This window comes from Camelus dromedarius, chromosome 19, assembly GCF_036321535.1.
Source record: "Camelus dromedarius isolate mCamDro1 chromosome 19, mCamDro1.pat, whole genome shotgun sequence".
NCBI lineage: Eukaryota > Metazoa > Chordata > Mammalia > Artiodactyla > Camelidae > Camelus > Camelus dromedarius.
In genome coordinates, this window is record NC_087454.1 from 2,847,780 (window position 1) to 2,865,843 (window position 18,064).

Here is an 18,064-nt window from a genome sequence, read left to right on the forward strand (position 1 = left end):
CGTATTGTCGAATTTTCCCATGATGAGTAAGTATTGCTTTTGTAATAAGAAAAAATATATGTATTTTTCTTAAGAAATTTTCCCTTAAAAATTTAAAAATATATGTTCTAAGGCAAGTTTCTAAGGCAAGCTTCCTGCCTGTCACTCCCTTTGCCCTCCCCCAAAGCATATTCTATTATTAGTTTTTAAAATAGCTTTTCAAATATACTCTGTGCATATATAAGCATATGCTATATATATATATATTTTTTTTTTCAAAACCACATTAAGTGTGGGGGTTAGTATAGCTCAGTGGCAGAGTGCATGCTCAGCACCCATGGAGGTCCTGGGTTCAATCCCCAGTACCTTTGCTTAAAAACAGAAAACTACACTAAGTTAAATTTTAACCCAAGGAGTCAGGAGGGGCTGCGGAGGAAGAAAGTGTATCTCAGCTCACTCATCAAATATGTGCACTAAACAGTGCCGGGAGACCGCAGGGGCGAGTGAGGCACCTGCTTCAGACACAAATTTAAAGGGCATCAAACACCTGAGCAATCAAGATAAGTCATATTTTTTCAGTGCAGCCACTATGGAAAACAGTATGGAGGTTCCTTAAAAAACTGAAAATAGAGTGACCCTATGATCCAGCAGTCCCACTCCTGGGCATAGATCTGGAAGAAACTCTAATTCAGAAAGACACATGCACCCCAATGTTCATAGCAGCACTATTTACAGCGGCGAAGACATGGAAACAGCCTAAGTGTCCATTGACAGATGACTGGATAAAGAAGCTGTGGTGTACACACACACACACACACACACACACACACTGGAATATTACTCAGCGGTAAAAAAAGAATGAAATAATGCCATTTGCAGCAACATGGATGGACCTGGAGATGATCATACTAAGTGAAGTAAGTCAAAGACAAATATCATGATATCCACTTATATGTGGAATCTAAAAAAAAAGTCACAAATGAACTTACTGACAAACCAGAAACAGACTCACAGACAGAGAAAACGAACTTATAATTACTAAAGGGTAAGGGGGACGGGGAGGGATAAATCGGGAGTTTGGGATTTGCAGGTACTAATTTCTATACATAAAATAAATAAGCACCAGGGTCCTACTGTATAGCACAGGGAACTGTATTCAATATCCTGTAAAAACCTGTTATGAAAAAGAATATATATATGTATAACTGAATCACTATGCTGGATACCAGAGACTAACACAACATTGTAAACTGACAATACTCCAATAAAAAAGATAAATGTTGTAATTCAATATTTAAAGAATCTAAATTAATGCAAGGAATCCATGAGAAACAAAACGTCAAAATTTTGAATGAAAATAGAACCAGAAGGAAAAGAAGGGCAGATCCTGCTTCTCTACGGCTGAAACTTACACAGCTGTGGAGTAGGGAGGAAGGAGGCTTCTTTAAGAAAAAGACAGCAAAATGACAGGTAAACATTAGGCAAGAAAATTAATGCTCAGAATGAGGAAATAAATAACAGCAAAGCATACATTTTAAAACCCTGACCTACACCATAGACACATCAACTCCAGAGGACATCAGCTTCCTATTAACTGCCTGAAATGCTTTGGTGATGCCTTTCCCCCTATATTTTTGTAGGAACATTTTGGAAAGTCCCCATCAAAGTTCTTTCATATAGCAGCTGTAAAACATGTGCTACAGGTTTCTGCTCGCAAACACGGGAATCTGATCGATTCTGTTTCCCATGGAAACCAAAAGTTGCTTTCCGCACCAGCCTTTCCACCAGCCTCTCACAAGGCTTCTTCAGCGTCAGCAAGAGACCTAATCACATCCTGGCAGGATTCAGGAGGAAGGGGTTCCTGGGCCCTGCCCACGGTCGAGGGGGGGAGGTACTCCGAATGCGGAAGGGCATCAGAATAAACCACCGCAAAATATGCCACTTTGGCATAAGGGTTCTGAGCTGAGGAACATTAGGAATCAGTAGTCAGAGCAATGGGTGGAGCGGAGGGTGGAGCCCAGTGGTAGAGCATCTGCTCAGCACAGACAAGGTCCCAGGTTCACTCCCCAGGACCTCCATTGAAATAAATAAATAAACCTAATTACACTCCCCACCGCCAAAGAAACAACTCTTGGACTCAGCCACTGGAGGTGAAGCTAGGCTCTTCTCAGCCCAGAGGAATCTCCCTAACAAACCTCACAAGACAGCTCTTACCTTCCCTGAGTTTCCCCCGCATAGTTACTTCCCCAAGTTTACCACTCCTCAAACTGTATACCTCCTTTCCTTGTCTTGTCTCTTCTCTACAAATGTATTGTTCTTTGTTAAGATGGTACTGTCGACAAAAACATTAATTAATACTCAATCTAATAAAGAAATGGAAAACTTTATTCAAGGCCAACCTGAGGACTATAACCTGGGAGACAGTCTTTCAGAAAGCTCTGACAACTGTCAAAGCAGGATTATGTGAGTTTTTGAGACAGAGAGTTATTATGTCAAATGACGTGTTATTGACAGTTCATACAACCCAGATTTGTAGTGTGTCGCCCTGACTCTACAAGATTAAGAAGAAAGGTGCCCTCCTAAGGAAGTTGGGTCAATGCAGATGCATGACACCCTCTAAAGGGGAGGGAGGAGGCCCCAAATAAGCAGAGAAAATTTTTGTTTAAATTTTGTCTTGCCATAAAATAGGAATTTTATTTTTATCACATGACTATGTGAACACATCAGAAGGGGTCCAGGAACAACATTTCAGTTTCACCATAAATCTGCCTCTGAGCAAAAGTCATCATTACTAACTGGGTGGTCCCAGGTCACAAAGGAGGTAAAATTTGGAAATTGCCTTAAAGACCAGGTAATTTCAGCAAGTGGAGGTGGGGTCACTCCAGGCAATGAAGGGGGGGGCACAAGTACTTTTAAGGGGAGAGTTTGGAGGAGGGCTCTCCTGAGCACTGGTTTACACGATGGGGAGGAGGACGATGGCGATGCTGATTTGCTGTGGATTTCTTTGTTCAAACAAAATCGTGGGGAGTCCCAACGGTGGAACAGGTGACATGGCCGTTTCTCAGGTAGGTTCGGGGCCCTGCTGCTTCACTCACGCCAGCCCAGGGGGCTTGGAGGGGAGCTGGGCAGAAAGTGACATCTGAAGGGGAGCAGAGAGAGAGGAGGGTGCAGAAGTGGTGGGAGTCAGATGATGTCAGGGTGGAGTCTGGACCAGACCTGGCAGACGGATAAAGCTGGTGCCGAAGCAGGGCAAGAGTCCTCCGTCAGGACTGTGCACAAGACGAAGAATTCAAACAGCACGAAGGGCTCTCGCGGGAGAAGGAAGTTTCCCGCCCACCTCTCACCCGCAGCCCCGCAGCTCGGCTCCCCAGAGGCACTCCTCTGTCAACAGGACCTTTCCAGAAATACCCCACGCATAGAAAACCAGAAACGTGTTTTGTGCATATCAAGGGTTTTGCATATCAAGGGTTTCTTCCACATACGTATCCTGTCCTTTGTTTTTTGTTTGTTCATTTTTCCCCCCACGGAACAAACCAACTAGGTTTGTTTTTATGGGGGAAGTTGGTGGGAAGGAGAAAACTCCAAACAGTGAAGTTCAGAGTCGCCTCCGTGTGACCGGAGGGAGAGCAGGCGGGGAGGAGGCGCGGGAGCTCCCCCTGAACGGGACCGCTTGCCCACCTCCTCTTGGGGAGCCCTGGACTCATCCCTCTGGGAGGCTCAGCTGATTCCTCCTTTCAGAATTATCGTAATGTTGCCTTCCTGTTAGGAAACCGGTCTGCAAGCAGCAGAAAGCTCAATCGTGCTGACTGAACCAGAAAGCTGTATTTATTTTTTTCAGCCCTCTTGGTAGGAGGTCCAAAGACTGAGCTCCATGGTTCTCCTACCACCCCCTTAGCTGGGATGTTTGCAAACGGGGGTAGGGGGTCCTCAGTCGTCAGGATTCCTGGGGCTGCTAGCAGCATCTTGAGGGGAGGGCTCTCAGACGTTAAAGATCTTAGAAATGTTTGCTGCAGGCGGTCACAACAGGGAGTTATCCTGCTCCAAAGGGCAGTAGACTTCACACTGAGAAACATCACCTCAGCTGCTCGAGCCCATGTCACCTTGAGGGCCCTCCATCTCCCACGCTCAGGAATCGCGTCACCTCTGACACAGCAAGGTGGCTGTGACTGTCTTGGGCGCTACAGTAACGCGGCATCTTCTCATGGGAAAAAGGGAGCTCCCCGTGTCACCTCACTGGCTGGGTCACTTGCTCGGTCCTGAACTCCCTGGGCAGGGAGGGGGTTCCTCCTCCATTGGATGGAAGCTGTGCTGGAGGAGAGTGGGGTTGGCCTGCTCTGAGACGGAGGCTGCTAGGGGGGAGGCGTGGGACACCAGTGACAAAGGGAGAAGGGAACCCGTGTGCTGGCCCGGCTAGCCCCAGGCCAACTACAATAGTCAGAGGCTGCCTTAGGGATCATGGAAGGAGGTGCCACGTGCTCCCCACACTTGCACACCCCTCCACCTCCCCAAGACCTCTGTGTGGCGGAAACGTTCCTCCCGGCAGCCCCACAGTTAACTCCCACTCCTTCCCAGAGGCTTTCCCGGCCTCCTCGACCAGGCTGGAGCTGCCTTCTTGGCACCTGCCTCAGGAGCTGACTGTCTTGTACGGCTCTCTGGTTAATCTTGGTCTCCTCCAACATATTTCGCGTGCCACCGGGGTGGGGACTTCTAACGATTCCATCAAAGAGAAGAGAGTGGAACAGCGCTGGGCCCACGCCACCACAGGACCTGCTCCCTGGGCCCGTCTCCGCCCTGGAGTGGACACAGGTCCTCATAAGGCTGGAGCCCAGGAGGTCATCACGACCTCAAAACCTTTGTGAAATCCTATTTTATATTTAAAGTAGTTTGCAAATTTTGGATTTCACTCCATAATATGTCACTATTTACTTAACTGTAAAGTGTCTCCTTCCCCCAAATCTTGGAGTTGTTCCAAGAGGAAGACAGGCCAGGTGTGTCTGGTGCCTCCTTACAAGTCCGCAAGTTGAGATGCAATTACGGCGTTCCTCACTGGCCTGGGGAGGGCCCGAAAGACCCCAGGCGGTAGATCCAGCATCAGCAGGCCCTTGCTACAAATACTTCGGGCCGCACCCCAGACCTACTGAGTCCGAAACTCCGGGGTGGGGCCCAGCACTGAGTGAGCACAGCCTCTCCAAGGGACGCTGACGCGCGCTGAAGTTGAAGAACCTCCGACTTAGAGGCGGGCACAGTTAGCCTTCAAAACGAAACAAAACAAAAACATCCAGAAAGCACTTTCAGCCGCCCCCCCCCCCCAGTCCCCCGGTTCGCATCCCCGGGAGGGCCGGGGGTGAGCGGCGGGTCCCAGCTCCCGGGGCGGGTGCGCGCGGGCCCCTGTGCGGCGGCCGGGGCTCCGAGCGCGGCGGGCGGGACGAGGGGAGGAGCGGGGACGTGCTCCCGGGCCCCGCGCGAATGGCCTCCGGCCGCGCTCGGCTCGCGGCGGTGCCCGGGCTCCGCGCCCCCACCGGAGCCCACCCTGCGCCGCCCCTGCGCGGGTCGGGACCGCCGCTCGGGCTCGCGGCCTTGGGAAGCGCCAGGGGGCGAGGGCGCCGGCTCGGGGCCCGTTTCCGAGGGCCCTGAATTTGAGGAGGAAGGAAGAGAGGGTCCGCGCGGCCCGCCGCCTCCCCGCCTCCCTGCAGGCGAGTTTTCCGCACTTACCTGCCCGCTCCGGGACCTCCTTGGCCGACGCCACAGACGGGAGGAGCCCGCTCTGCGACCCTCCGGAGGGCAGGCCCGTCGGGACCCACAGAGCCAACTAAATGGGCAGGAGGACGACGGAAGCTGAGCGCGAGTTCACCCCTGAGCTCCGGAGGCGGGACGGGCGCGGGCCTGCTGGGCAGGAGAGGGTGAACTGGAGCCTCGACTTCCAACGCCGGCTCTGCGCTCCGCGGGGCACTCGGACCCCGCCCGCCCGGGCCCCGCGCCGCTCCCGCAGCCGCGCCTCCCGGCGCCGGGCCCTCCCCCGCTGCGAGAAGGCTCATCTCCGAGCGGCCGCGCCAGGCCCGCCCGACACGGCCCGCATCCTCCTCCCACTCCGACCCGGGCAGCCCGGCTAAAACCCGAAGCCTCCCAAGTGGAACTGTCTTCTCTCGATCCCCGGGCAGGCGCTGCGCGCTTTCTACCACCCAAGGCGGCCAGTCTCCAGAGGGTAAGTCCCGGGGCCAGACGGCGTCATGGAACCCCAGGGGGCGCAGCTTCTAAGTTTGGAGCCGCCGGGACCGGCACCCCTTGAAGATCCCCCAGCAGCCGAGGAGCCGCCCGCCCCAGAGGTCAACTGCACGGAGAGTGGCGCGGACGGCGGCGGCACGTCGGAGGCCTCGAGCCCGGACGCCGAGCCTCTGTCCACCCGGGAAGGGGCTGCCCTCCGGCAGCAAGAGGAGCTGCTGGAAAGTCGCCGCCGCCGCCGCGCGCGCTCCTTCTCCCTGCCCGCCGACCCGATCCTGCGGGCGGCCAAGATCCTGCAGCAGTGGCCGCTGCCTGCCGCCGGGCCGGGCGCAGAGGGCGGCGAGGGCGCGCCGCACAGCCCCGGCGACTGCTGCGCCAAGTGCAAGAAGCGGGTGCAGTTCGCGGACGCGCTGGGGCTTAGCCTGGCCAGCGTGAAGCACTTCAGCGAGGCCGAGGAGCCGCAGGTGCCGCCCGCCGTGCTCTCCCGCCTCCGCAGCTTCCCGGCGAGCGCCGAGGACCTGGAGCAGCTGCCGGGCCTGCTGGCCGCGGCGGCCGCGCCCCTCCCCGCGCCGCCTTCCCGGCTGCGGCCTCTCTTTGAGCTCCCCGGGCCGAGCGCCGCGGCCGAGCTCCTGCGACGGCAGCGCGTGTGCCTGGAGCGCGTGCAGTGCTCGGCGCCCTGGGGCGGGGAGGTGACCGGCTCCGGTCGGGTGCTGGGCTGCCCCGGGCCGCGGGCCGTGGCCGTGCGCTACACCTTCACGGAGTGGCGCTCCTTCCTGGACGTGCCGGCCGAGCTGCGCCCCGAGCCTGGGGCGCCGTCGGGGGACGCCGGGCCCGGATCGACCCAAGAGGAACCCGGCGCCGAGCGCTTCTACTTCGCGCTGTGCCTGCCCCCGGGCCTGCAGCCCCAGGAAGGGGAGAACGCGGACGCGCCTGGCGTCGCCGTCCACTTCGCCGTCTGCTACCGCTGCGCCCAGGGCGAGTACTGGGACAACAACGCGGGGGCCAACTACACGCTGCGCTACATGCGTCCGGCCGACGCGCTCTGAGCCCGCCGCCCGCGCCCCGCAGCGCTCCCCGGGACCGCGGGAAGGGGCCGACAGGCGCGCGGAGCTCGGGCAGCCGCGACGCTTTGCCCAGAGTCGTCCCCTGGAGAGAGGCAGGCGCTCACCGCAAGCTCGCACCCCACACAGACCCCGCCAGCAAGCAGGGCCCGTGCGAAGCACCCACCCTTTCCAACCGCTTTCCCGTCGCTTAGGCCCCCGGAATTCTCGGCCCGCGTTGGGATGGAAAGACATCCTCAAGACCCCCGCCGTAGCTTTCTCCAAGAAGAAGGCTCCTGACTCCTGAGCGAGGCTGCAAAGCCTTGGGATTTTTGCTTTCAACTGTAGACGTCGTGTTCCAGCCCTTGCAGCCTGCAGGAGAGCCCTCGGCTCGCAGGGAGAGGCCTCGAGCCGCTTCGCGCCGAGGGGAGGCGTGGAAGCCTTCACACTGTGGCCCGTTTCTCGAGAAAACCAGGGCCCAGGCTGTCCTTTCCTCTTCAGCTGGGATCTGGGAATTGTTTGCCCAGAATCGTGCGTTTGCTGACAAATGTCCTTTAGAAAAGGGAAGGCCACGTGTGCGTCGCTTACTTTGTATCTCAGCTCCTGGCAGTTGGCAAGGCCCCGGCCGGCGGGCCATCGTCCTCAGCGGATGCTGCTGCACCTGACAGTAATCAAGCAACAGTATTTTCACATTTCCCTTCTTCCATCCCTCCTTTCGGATGTGGAAAGGCCCAGATTTCCCATCTTGGGCTGGAGTGTTCTAAAAAATGTTTTCTAGAAGTCGTTCTTACCCCCGGCAAAGTAAGATGCTTGGTGAGCTGAAATGCCAGAGTGATCGGTTGATTTTGGCTGTGAGCCTCCGGAGCGGGTCCCCAGCCCCGGGCCCCCTTTGTGGAGGCAAAGCATGTCATAGACTTCTGGGCCGTTAGCAGTCAGAGAAGCTGGACCCTGGGTGGCTGGACTCCAAGCCAGGAGATGAGGCATGGAAAGGTGGCTTTTTGTCGCTCTTGGAGCCACAGTAGGGAGTGGTGTCTTGAATGTTGAAGCACGCTGAGCAAATCAATCCTGCTCCAGACCCACTGGGCACCCTGCACAGGCCGGGACTGTGGGCACCAGTCAGGTTGGCCTTCTTCGTCCACTGCTGATGGCTGTGGATGCCAGGACAAGGGGCCGTGCGTGCCCGGGGCCCGTGAGCCTCCTGAGGACGTGAGCCCTTCACACCGTGGGCATCCCACGGCGATCTGTCTTTCCTTGATTTTCATATGATCAAGCACATGGCTAGTGCAATTGATTCACATTGTAATGGTAATCTTTAAGGAGGGGATGGCCTCACTGTGGCTGAGCAGGAATCAGGTCTGTGTCCTACAGCCTGCGGGCCAAATTCAGCCTGAAGCCTGTTCTTGCAGGGCCTGAGAACTAACAAGATTTTGTTTTGTTTTTTTATGTTTTTAAATAGTTTTAAAAAATTCAAAAGAAGAGTACTATTTTTGTGACACATGAGAACTATATGAAATTCAAATTTCAGTGTCCATATATAAAGTTTTATAGGAACACAGACATGCACATTCATTTACATACTAACCAGGACTGCCTCCCTGCTACAAGAGCAGGGCTGAGTAGAATGCAACAGAGACCAGATGGCAAAGCTGAAAATATTTACTATCTGGCCCTTTACAGAAAGTCTGCCAACCCCTACTCTAGGGAAGTAGTATTTTTTTAAACTGTATGTTGAGAGTTACACTTAATAAAGCAGTTACACTTATAGTAAAATTTGCCACTTGAAATAAACCTCCTTTGGGTAAAGGTAAAACTGGTTACATTAGTCTCAGCAACCTTGGTTACAATAAACCCTAAGACACTAAGTGTGCAATTATTACTGTACTGGGGGAGCGGAACCCACCTGCTGCCTTCTTACATCTAAGAAGTAATACAAAGTCAGGGCAACTGAGATACAGCGCCCACCTGAATTAACATCAGGCTACCAAAAACTACCAGATATTTCTATGCCTCAAAATGGGGTGGCTTAAGCTATAGAAACATTTAGTTTGAACTCTGGTTTGCAGACATCCTTTTGGACTACAGCAGTGTTTGCCAAAGGTAATTGATCATGGAAAAAATGTTAAATACTAATATATTATTGGAAAGCCATCAGAAGTCAATGAATTATAATTTTCACTTGGAGTAGGGCAGACTAAAAAGATGGTCATGTCGATGAAACACGTGTTCTTATAAAAAACTTTGTGACAATAACAGGTAATTCTTAGAATTACATAACTTTTCTGCTACTGGACTATCACTTCCTTTTTAAAAGTGCCTTATTGCATAATTACAACACCTAGATAAATACTTTTTATATTTTTCTTATGTATTTGTGAATACATTTTAGTTGAGAAGTATTGATAGTGTATATGGCCTATAATTCAGCTTGAAATGCTAAGTTATATGATAGAAATGCATTATTTTGGATTGTTTAAAATTAAATTAGGATTACAACATAATGATAAAAATAGAGACCCTCTTGTCTGGTGTCTTTTAAAATGGTAACCCAGTAAATCTAAACCAAAATATGTAAGAAATGGATTTTTAAGAAGTATGTACAGCAAAATTTTAATTTTTATGAAAACTATGATTTTCAAAAGTATACTTTGGAATCCAAACAATTAATTTTAAAAGTACTTATTTCATAGTATAAGAACTTCAAATATGCTTGTTAGGAAAGAAAATCTGGCTTTGCTCTCCCATAAATTTTGGAGAATAGCTCGTCTAAGGTTCAGAAATGTGTAAAATATTGTGAACAGCCCAGTCTTTCTGCACGTGGTTTTAGCCTTTCAAGGTCTTAGAACTGGCAATCTTCTCAATGTCAATTTTATTTTATAAAGTGCCAACTTTTCATTGTAGACTGAAAGCAAACACTTTGTAAAGAAACATAAGGACGTTAAAATAGGCCTTCTGTTTTTGAAACGTTAGTTGCAAAGGAAGGGGCAGTGCTGACGAGAGTGGGGAAGTACTTCAGAGAGTATTTCCTGAATGGAATGAACACACACACACTCATCCCAAAAGCAAAGTGCTCACAGTGCAACTGTGGCTTTTTGGAGTCATATTTATCACAACTTGGTAAGTGAGGGTCTTCTGCTTGCAAATGGAACAGCCGCAACATCTCGCCCAACTTTAGCGATCAAAACCTCAGCTCTTCTCAGCCCCATTAATGACCTTGACCTCCACCAGAGACACTGGTTTCTTCCCTACAGGCCAGTGGGTCCGTGAATCACTGGGCCGGGGACGTTGAATCTAGTGTGTCCCTATCTAAAGAGTGTCAGAAGTGGTGGCTGGAAATGTCGCCTTCTGTATGGAACAAATGTCCCCTGAAAAACCCCAGGTTTATGAAGCAAGGTGACCAGTTGGTCCCAAGACCTAACTGGGGAGGGAGGCCAGGATCCTACCCCAGGGCATAGGCACTGGACCCTGGGAGCCGGCTGAGCTCTGGAGTACCAAGCATCTCTGTCCACAGGTGGCAGGGCCACAGCCATCCTGCAGCTCTGGGGATGGGCAGCTGTCGTCCAGAACCTGGGCTGTAACGGGAGGGTAGCTGTCTCCCGTCAGGTGCATGGTTTTCCGGCTGGCTGGCCCTCACCCGTGGGGCCCCTCCTGCTGCCCTGACCAGGAGGTGGGCTTCCCGGTGATGCTGTGGTTCTTGAGCAAAGCAGAGCCTTCTGCTCATTTCACTTTTGGAGATCTGTGTTGGAATCTTGCTGCATCATTTTACGAGTTTTCCATATTTCTGCTTTCCAGCACCGCAGTTTTTGTATATTTCTGTGTGCTGAGTTTTCTCCTTTCCTGACTCAGACGCTCGTTTCTTAGGAGCGTGGGGCTCAGGGCCACTTGGGGTATTGTGATGTGTCTCGTGTACTGTGCCAGCAGTGCAAGGAACAGTGCTCGGGAGGCGGCAGGAGGTTTTGCTCTTGTGTGATGTCATGGAACTGACAAACGCGCACCTTTGGCTCACACCACAGGACATGGGTTTGCAGGTTAAAAGAGGGCACTGTGGCACGTGGCCGCCCTGACAAACAGTCCAGCTCTGCTGGGCCAGTGTCGTGATGCCAGGCCTGGACGGTCTTCCCGGGATGGGGACGTGCTTCTTGCAGTCAGAGAAGCAAGGGGCCGGGAGCAGGGCAGAACCTGACAACCGGCCCAGGCCCGTGACCCCACCTTTCTTCCCACAGGGCCAGCCTGGCCTTATCGTCGACAAGGGGGCCGGTGCCTAGAAGCCCCCTGGAGAGGCTGGCCGTGGCTTCTCCTCGGGACTAGCGATGGACACGTCCCACTAGGTGACCAGCTATGTTTCCACATTCCTCTCGGGACTCCCTTCTGCTGATTGGGGAGTCCTTGGGGCCGCAGCTCTAAACGGCCCTTTAACCCTCCAAGGACTGGTTGCTGGAGTCCTAAACACTATGACTTCAGGCTCATTAAGACTTAAACACCTTCGAGTCATTTTGGTAGGTGCTATATTTGCATCTCGTGGAGTTTGAGTCTTTGGCTCTGCCGTCTGTGAGCAGACACATTTTGGCAAGGAAAGAACTGAGTCACATTTGGGCTGAATGGAGATTTTGGAGCTGGTGAAGATCAAGGGCTTGCTTTTTAGATGTGTTAGTGAGATCTGCCTGGCGAATCTAATAGAATAGCAGAAGTCTACTTAAGTCATGAGTTCAGAGCCAATTCAACCCAGAAATCTTTAGACACATAAACATCTCTGGTAAAGCCAAGATATTTTAGAGACGCTTACAGACATTTAAAGAAATGAGACCAGTAGAATTACTCACCCCATTCAAACCGGGGGCATTGTTCGGGTTCTTTGAAACTTGTCCACCCAAGTCTCGGCCAAGGAGAGCCGACAGCATCCTAATGTATCCCAACATGGGAAACTCGGTCTGGAAATCTGAACTGAATGAAGACCGAAAGCAGGTGGGTTTTGTGAACTCAGCTTGAAACATTTAATCTCCAAGCTGAAACGTTCCTGAGCACATCCTGCAGAAGGCCTTTCTACAAACTGCCACGTGCATGTGTCGAGGAAGTATCAGCTCCAGTGGATGAGAAGTTTATGGACCTGGGAAACTTGTGGTCTGTAAAGGGGCCGCCTGGCAGGCTCTCTAGAGAGTCTGTGTTTCCAGCACCTCCCCTGACAGCTTTGGGCGAAGAACCCTTGTTATCAGGAGGCTGTTCTATCGCAGTTAAAGTGGCATCTTTTATACCCTGAGTCAGAGAAAGAGGTTACTGTTTCTCGGAGGGAGTTAGGTTTTGTCTAATTTTTACATTATTTAAAAAGAAGTGTGAATTTATATCCAGAACCACTTTCAATGGTCTAGAAAATTCCATTTCAGTCTGGTTAAGGAGAAGTTGGGTTTTTATGCACAGACTTCAGGCTTGTGGTTTATAAAATTATATTCGTTCAGCCAGAAAACCCCAAAGCCTGTGTGTCATTCATGTCACAATGAAGTGCAGACCCCCAAATTAGTGAGGACTGTTTGTTTTATTAAGATTGTAAGTGTGTAAACTGAATTGAGTTTGAAGGTCCCTGGGATAGCTAAAAATGGATATTAAATGGATAATTGCAGATATAAATGGATACTAAGTTGCAGGCACGTGCTTACAAGGAAATACACAATATGTTATTTTGGGGGAAAAAAATAACAGTCCACATTTAGAATGGTCTGTGAGCCCCCCGCCCAGTTCCCCACCCCCATAAATCTGAGCTGGAGGTTGCTTCTGTTACCAGATGCTGAGTGATTTGGAATTTTGCTGTTTACCAGAAAGTCAGTAAAAATGAATTTGCGTGTTGGTGCGACTGCCCTGAAACACTAGTTTTTCTGGACCCATCAGCACCACCTCTGCAGGTGCTGGCCCAGGGGCCCTGCAGAGCCTGGCATGAGTGACCCCGGTGCACGTCACAGTGGAGGCTGCAGCCGTGGGGCAGCGAGACCCAGCCTCCACGCAGGGGCTCCCTCTGTGAGTGGCTGTCTGACTCTGGCGGGTGAGCCCAGAGCCCGGTGTTGCCGAGGCTGAGGGCCACTGCGGTGTCACTAAACACCCACGTCATTCCTCAGGGGTCTGAAAATGCAACACAGCTTACCCACATGTGTGTCCGGAACCCCTGAGCTCTCCAGAGACTGCCTGTCACGGCTCTGACGTGACAGAGGATGTCGCTGAGACCCCCAGCCCTGGTCAGAGATGACCACGGACTGTGGGTGGCAGGGTCTGCCTTCCCGAGCAGGGGGCCCAGGGCTCCTGCATCAGCCATGCAGCAGCGGCGAGAGTGGGCTGCTCTTCAGACAGGATATTTTTATGTGATGCTGTGGATTCTGTACGGTTTCTTGTGATAATGTGAGTGAAAACAACCTCAGTGACCTCCGTTTTAAGATTTGCCTGAGAAATGTGCCCGGTGGAGTGTCTGGCTTGAGTAACAGGTTTCTGTGAATGTGATTTTTGATAGCATTTATGGAAACTGAGAACTACTGTAGTAAAAACCCTGCCCTCGTGTTTCTCCTCAATTTTTAAAAGGACAGTTACATCTTTGTGGTTTGAAAAATGTCTTTTCCATGCTAAGGATTTTGGAGGAAACTCTGTTTGCTGCTCTGTGATATGGTGATTTTTCTGTGTGTATTACACCTAAAAAATGCTGAACCCAAAGTCCTAATCTGAATAAAGAATGTAAAGCAATTTGGGGCTCTGAAAGCTATCACTGAGTCTGCGATCACATTCGGCGGTCACACCTTGGGTGGGGAGGCCTCCGGCACCTCGTGGGTAGAGACTGGGATGCTGCTAAAATCCTCCAGCACCCAGGACGGCCCTCAGCAAAGAATCGTCTGGCCTGAAGCCTCAGTGAAGAGGCTGCAAAACCCTGAATCAATAGTGTTGTCCCAGCTCTGATCTCCTGGTTTGGACAATGTATTAAGTTTGCAGAAGACATCATCACAGGGGAAAGCTATGCGGCGAGGTGTACGCGGAACGCTCTGTGCTGTTTCTGCGACTTCTTGTGAATTTCAAATCATTTCAAATAAAATGTTACAATAATAATAATAATAACAACATTAAATTAAGACTTAAAAAAAAAAACCACCTGCCATCGAGGCGCGTACACAGCGTCGTCGGGCTCTGTGCTGGTGGGGAAGGACACTGAGCAGCTGGGGAGGTGGCCCCCGTGGCTCCGGGTGAGCCGGGCCCGCAGCGGACACTGCTGGGCCTGGACTGGCCGTGTGCTTTCAAACAAGCCCTACTGAGTGTGAGTTTTCACATTTGCCAGAAGGGGCCAATGATTCTTGCCTAACTGGATGGTCGTGAGCAAATCATTTGTGAAGTGCCAGGCACACACTCGGTCCTCAACGTCGCCCTCTCCCCGTGCTGGCCCCTGCCAGCTGCTTTCTGGTGATTCCACTCCGAGGATAAACACTGTCTGACTTCATCTGGACGTGGGAAGAATGAGTGAATCTTCTAACTTGGGGGACAGTTACAGCGCCCCCCAAACGTGCGAAGCCGACAGACTTCCTGTCCCCTGCCGCTGGTTCCTGCTGCTCACAGGACGCGTGTCTGTCACCTGCACCTGTTGCCGAGACTAACACACACAACGTCTGTGTGCTCTTCCGACTTGGTTACATCTTTGCATCTCCCTGCGACGCTTCTTCAGAGACTTTCCGCCCTGTGGTGAGAAGCCGCGCTTGGGGGCCTCCTGTGTTTTGACTGCACTTTGATACCGGTGAACACCCATTCCCTGCGGCCTGTTTGGTTCTGTGACCCCCTCTCCTGGCTCGCTCCCTTCCCCGAAAGCTGCTCCTTGTCAGCCTCTAGCAGGGGTGATTTTCCTCTGTCTGTCACCCTGTCCTCCAGAAAAATCTCTCAACTCTCCATTCTCATATAAAGACGCTGCACATTCCATGGGGTGGGGCAGCGGCAGGGAGGAGACTGTGTCTAATTCCTTTTGCACCCCGGCAGCTCATGGGAATAACCGAGTGTCAGTGGAGCACCGCCCTCGTGGCAGGCACGGCTTTGGCTCTGGGACATGTGGGGATTAAGATGGTCGGGGGCGTGGCCGTCACAGAGTTAGCATCTAGGACGGTCAGATTTTACGTGGAAAACTCCAGAGCCGCATCTGTACTCACGCTTCCCCCTTCCTTCCTTCTCCAGACCCCAGTCACCTGGCTCCACACATGTAAGGAAATGGCACTTTCCCGATAAAGCTGACACTCGGCAGCCCTGGGGCTGGCACCACGGGAATCTCTGCTGCGGGAAGGCTCGCAGTGGCGGGCTCTGCCTCTGCGTCCCTCAGACGGGCGTCCTCGTGTGCAGGGGGGGGTGTCCCCTCCAGCCTCTGTTCCACGGCAGAGAGCCTTCTCAGCCTAGAGCCTGGTCTGTCCATCCACTGCGTTACATCAGGCCTGTTGCACGTGCACATGCGCCTCGAGGTCCACGGAGCGGGGCTGTCACACTGAAGCCTGCTGGGCAGCAACCCCCGAAGCTGACCACACACAAAGCCCCCGACTGGAGATTCTACAGGCCTAGCGGCCGCCAGGCCACTCTCGCAGGATCAAAGCATCTGAGTCACTTTGCTTCACTCCCATGTTTCACTCTGTGTCTCCAGCCTTTCACCGAGTCTGTCGTCTGGAAACACCTCCTGCATTCACTCTCTCCTCCACATCCAGTCCACGCCGCCGCCGCCCTCTGCCAGGCCGCAGCCCCCCGCGTCTCCGTTCCCACGGCAGTGTCCCGCGGGCCCCGCTCACGGCTTTCTCCGCATCACTGCCCGGGGACTCTGCCGCACAGCCCTGTCCCCCCGCTTCACCGCTCCCTTTTCCACCAGATGAGACTCTGACTGCTCAGCCTAGAACTTAGGCTCAGGCAGAAGCAAGTTCCCCTTCTTCTGTATCTCACCCACTACCCGCTTCTAGCCTGACCGTGTCTGTGACTCTCCCAGGTAACTTATCCCTAGACCGTTAAGCTACTTACACGCGCGTCTTCAGTGCTGCGCTAAGTGTGCTGTAAAGAAGGGGAGAATCCACATCTGGTCCACCTCCACATCCCCCCCCTAAGGTGTCTGATGCAGTTTCTAAATGAACGATGAAGCAGCTAAGTTACTGCTGGCTTACTCTGTATCAAACAAGGCAGAAGACCTTCATGTGCGTTACCCGCAGTTACAGTCCTTACAGTGTCCCTGTGAGGCAGGGGTGTGGTGAGCTCCGTCTCACAGAGGAGGAAACAAGCTGAGAGAAGCCATCAGGAGGAGGCAGAGGTGGGAGATGAAGGAACGGCTTTCTGGGATGTCTCGAGCTTTCCCTGCTTTGAACAAGCTTCTGATTACAGGTCCAGCAGGACCTGTCCCAACTTTCCCCACAGGAAGCTCTGAGAAAGCAGGATCTGCTCCGTGGTCCAGTGCTCCCTGCCTTCCACAGTGCTCCCACGGACACGCCCTCCATCCTCCTGCCCCAGCACCCCAGCCCCCCTGAGGCTTCTTGCAGCCCGGGGAGCTCTGTGAGCTCTCTCCAGTCCACACTGCTCTCTCGCTCTCACAGCCAGGCCAGTACTTGGTCATCTTCTGGTCGTTCTACACAAGTTTAGCCGGGCTCCCCAACGATGAGGTCAGATTCTCGGGGGCAGGAAGCCCTGGCCCGCACTGGCCCACGACGTGCCTCCCCCCCAAGCTGCTCACGCGTCTCTGAGTGCATCAGAACGTTCTTTGTGGACCGTGTGTCTGTCGGGAAGGCAGGCAAGGGAGAAGTCGCTGCTGGGTGAGCAGGAGGTGGAGGGCCCTCTCCAGCGGGGCCCCAGTTCTGCTTTTGAAACTGCAGAAGCCAGGGAGAGAGCATGTCCAGCTCAGAAAAAGCTAGAAACACACTTGTTGGGTCTGACACTGGACTGGGGCCTGGCGAGGATTCTGAGGGGCCGAGGGCCCCTCCATGAGTTCTCTGTGCCTTTGCAGAGGGCCCAGGCAATCCCCAGTCCACATTCTCACTGCCCCTGGGCTCCGGCCCACCCCAGGCAGCACCAAGACGGGTGGGGATGGGTCTTGAAGATTTCCCGCTGACTGTGCCCCAAACTCGCATTCAGATGGTCTCAAGGAGGGTTTCTTTCCTTTTGATTCAACTGGAATTGCAGGCATTTAGAGCTAGAAAGTTCGCTGGGGTCTGGGATCTGTCTACCCACGCTGCCCAGAAGGAGCAGGGGCCCCGAGCTGGGGTACTCGGGCGGCATCCTGGGCAGTTACGGCCCGGCCGGCACCGGAGCCGGAGCCCTCGAGAAGAAAGAGACCCCAGGTCTCGGGCTGCCCCGCCCCGGCGGCGGCTTTGTGTCCACCACCCGCATGCCTCACACCAGTCTTGCCTTCCAATCTGTTTTAAAAGAAATGTTTATTTTTGCATTCTGAGATACTGGTATATCGTTTCCCCTCTTTAAACAAGCTTCTGTTTATAGGGTCCCACAAGGAAGTGTAAGGTTGTGTTTTTAAAGTGAAAGTACATGCTAAAATTTGGCAGATTAAGAATCCTAAATGTGTCACATGTTGGAAGCATGAGTGGAAGAGGATATTTGGCAAATCTTGTCGAGACACTTAGCACGAATAGCGCGGTCCTTGATCATATACCCTATACATGCTGGGTGTATCACATGCACGCGCCTCAATGAGATACTCCTTTAAAAACTCAGAACCAGGTAGACTGCTATTAAACTGTCTCTGTATTAAGACAGATGAAGTCACATGAATTCACTTAGTAACGGATGGGAAGCTGCACTGAAGCACTTTAACAATGGTTGACATTTAGGTGATGCTCTCCAAGTAAATAAAATAA

General features: G+C 52.7%; 1 protein-coding gene and 1 long non-coding RNA gene across 2 annotated transcripts; one reads left to right on the plus strand and one right to left on the minus strand.

The window, feature by feature from the left end:
- Positions 1-2,343: 2,343 nt before the first annotated feature.
- Positions 2,344-5,225, minus strand: LOC135318601 (uncharacterized). The gene is made up of 2 exons (XR_010376791.1): positions 4,911-5,225; positions 2,344-4,770 (listed from the first exon to the last, which is right to left on the minus strand). It is a non-coding gene; the product is annotated as an uncharacterized LOC135318601 (long non-coding RNA).
- Positions 5,226-5,998: 773 nt separating this feature from the next.
- PPP1R3G (protein phosphatase 1 regulatory subunit 3G) lies at positions 5,999-9,580 on the plus strand. Its single transcript, XM_031435253.2, has one exon. The coding sequence runs from the start codon at positions 6,207-6,209 to the stop codon at positions 7,242-7,244; it is 1,038 nt and encodes a 345-aa protein (XP_031291113.2). The 5' UTR covers positions 5,999-6,206; the 3' UTR covers positions 7,245-9,580.
- Positions 9,581-18,064: the final 8,484 nt, after the last annotated feature.

What these genes read in the sequence shown, in the direction of transcription:
- PPP1R3G (XM_031435253.2), top strand. Translation starts at nt 6,207, where the DNA reads ATGGAACCCCAGGGGGCGCAGCTTCTAAGTTTGGAGCCGCCGGGACCG.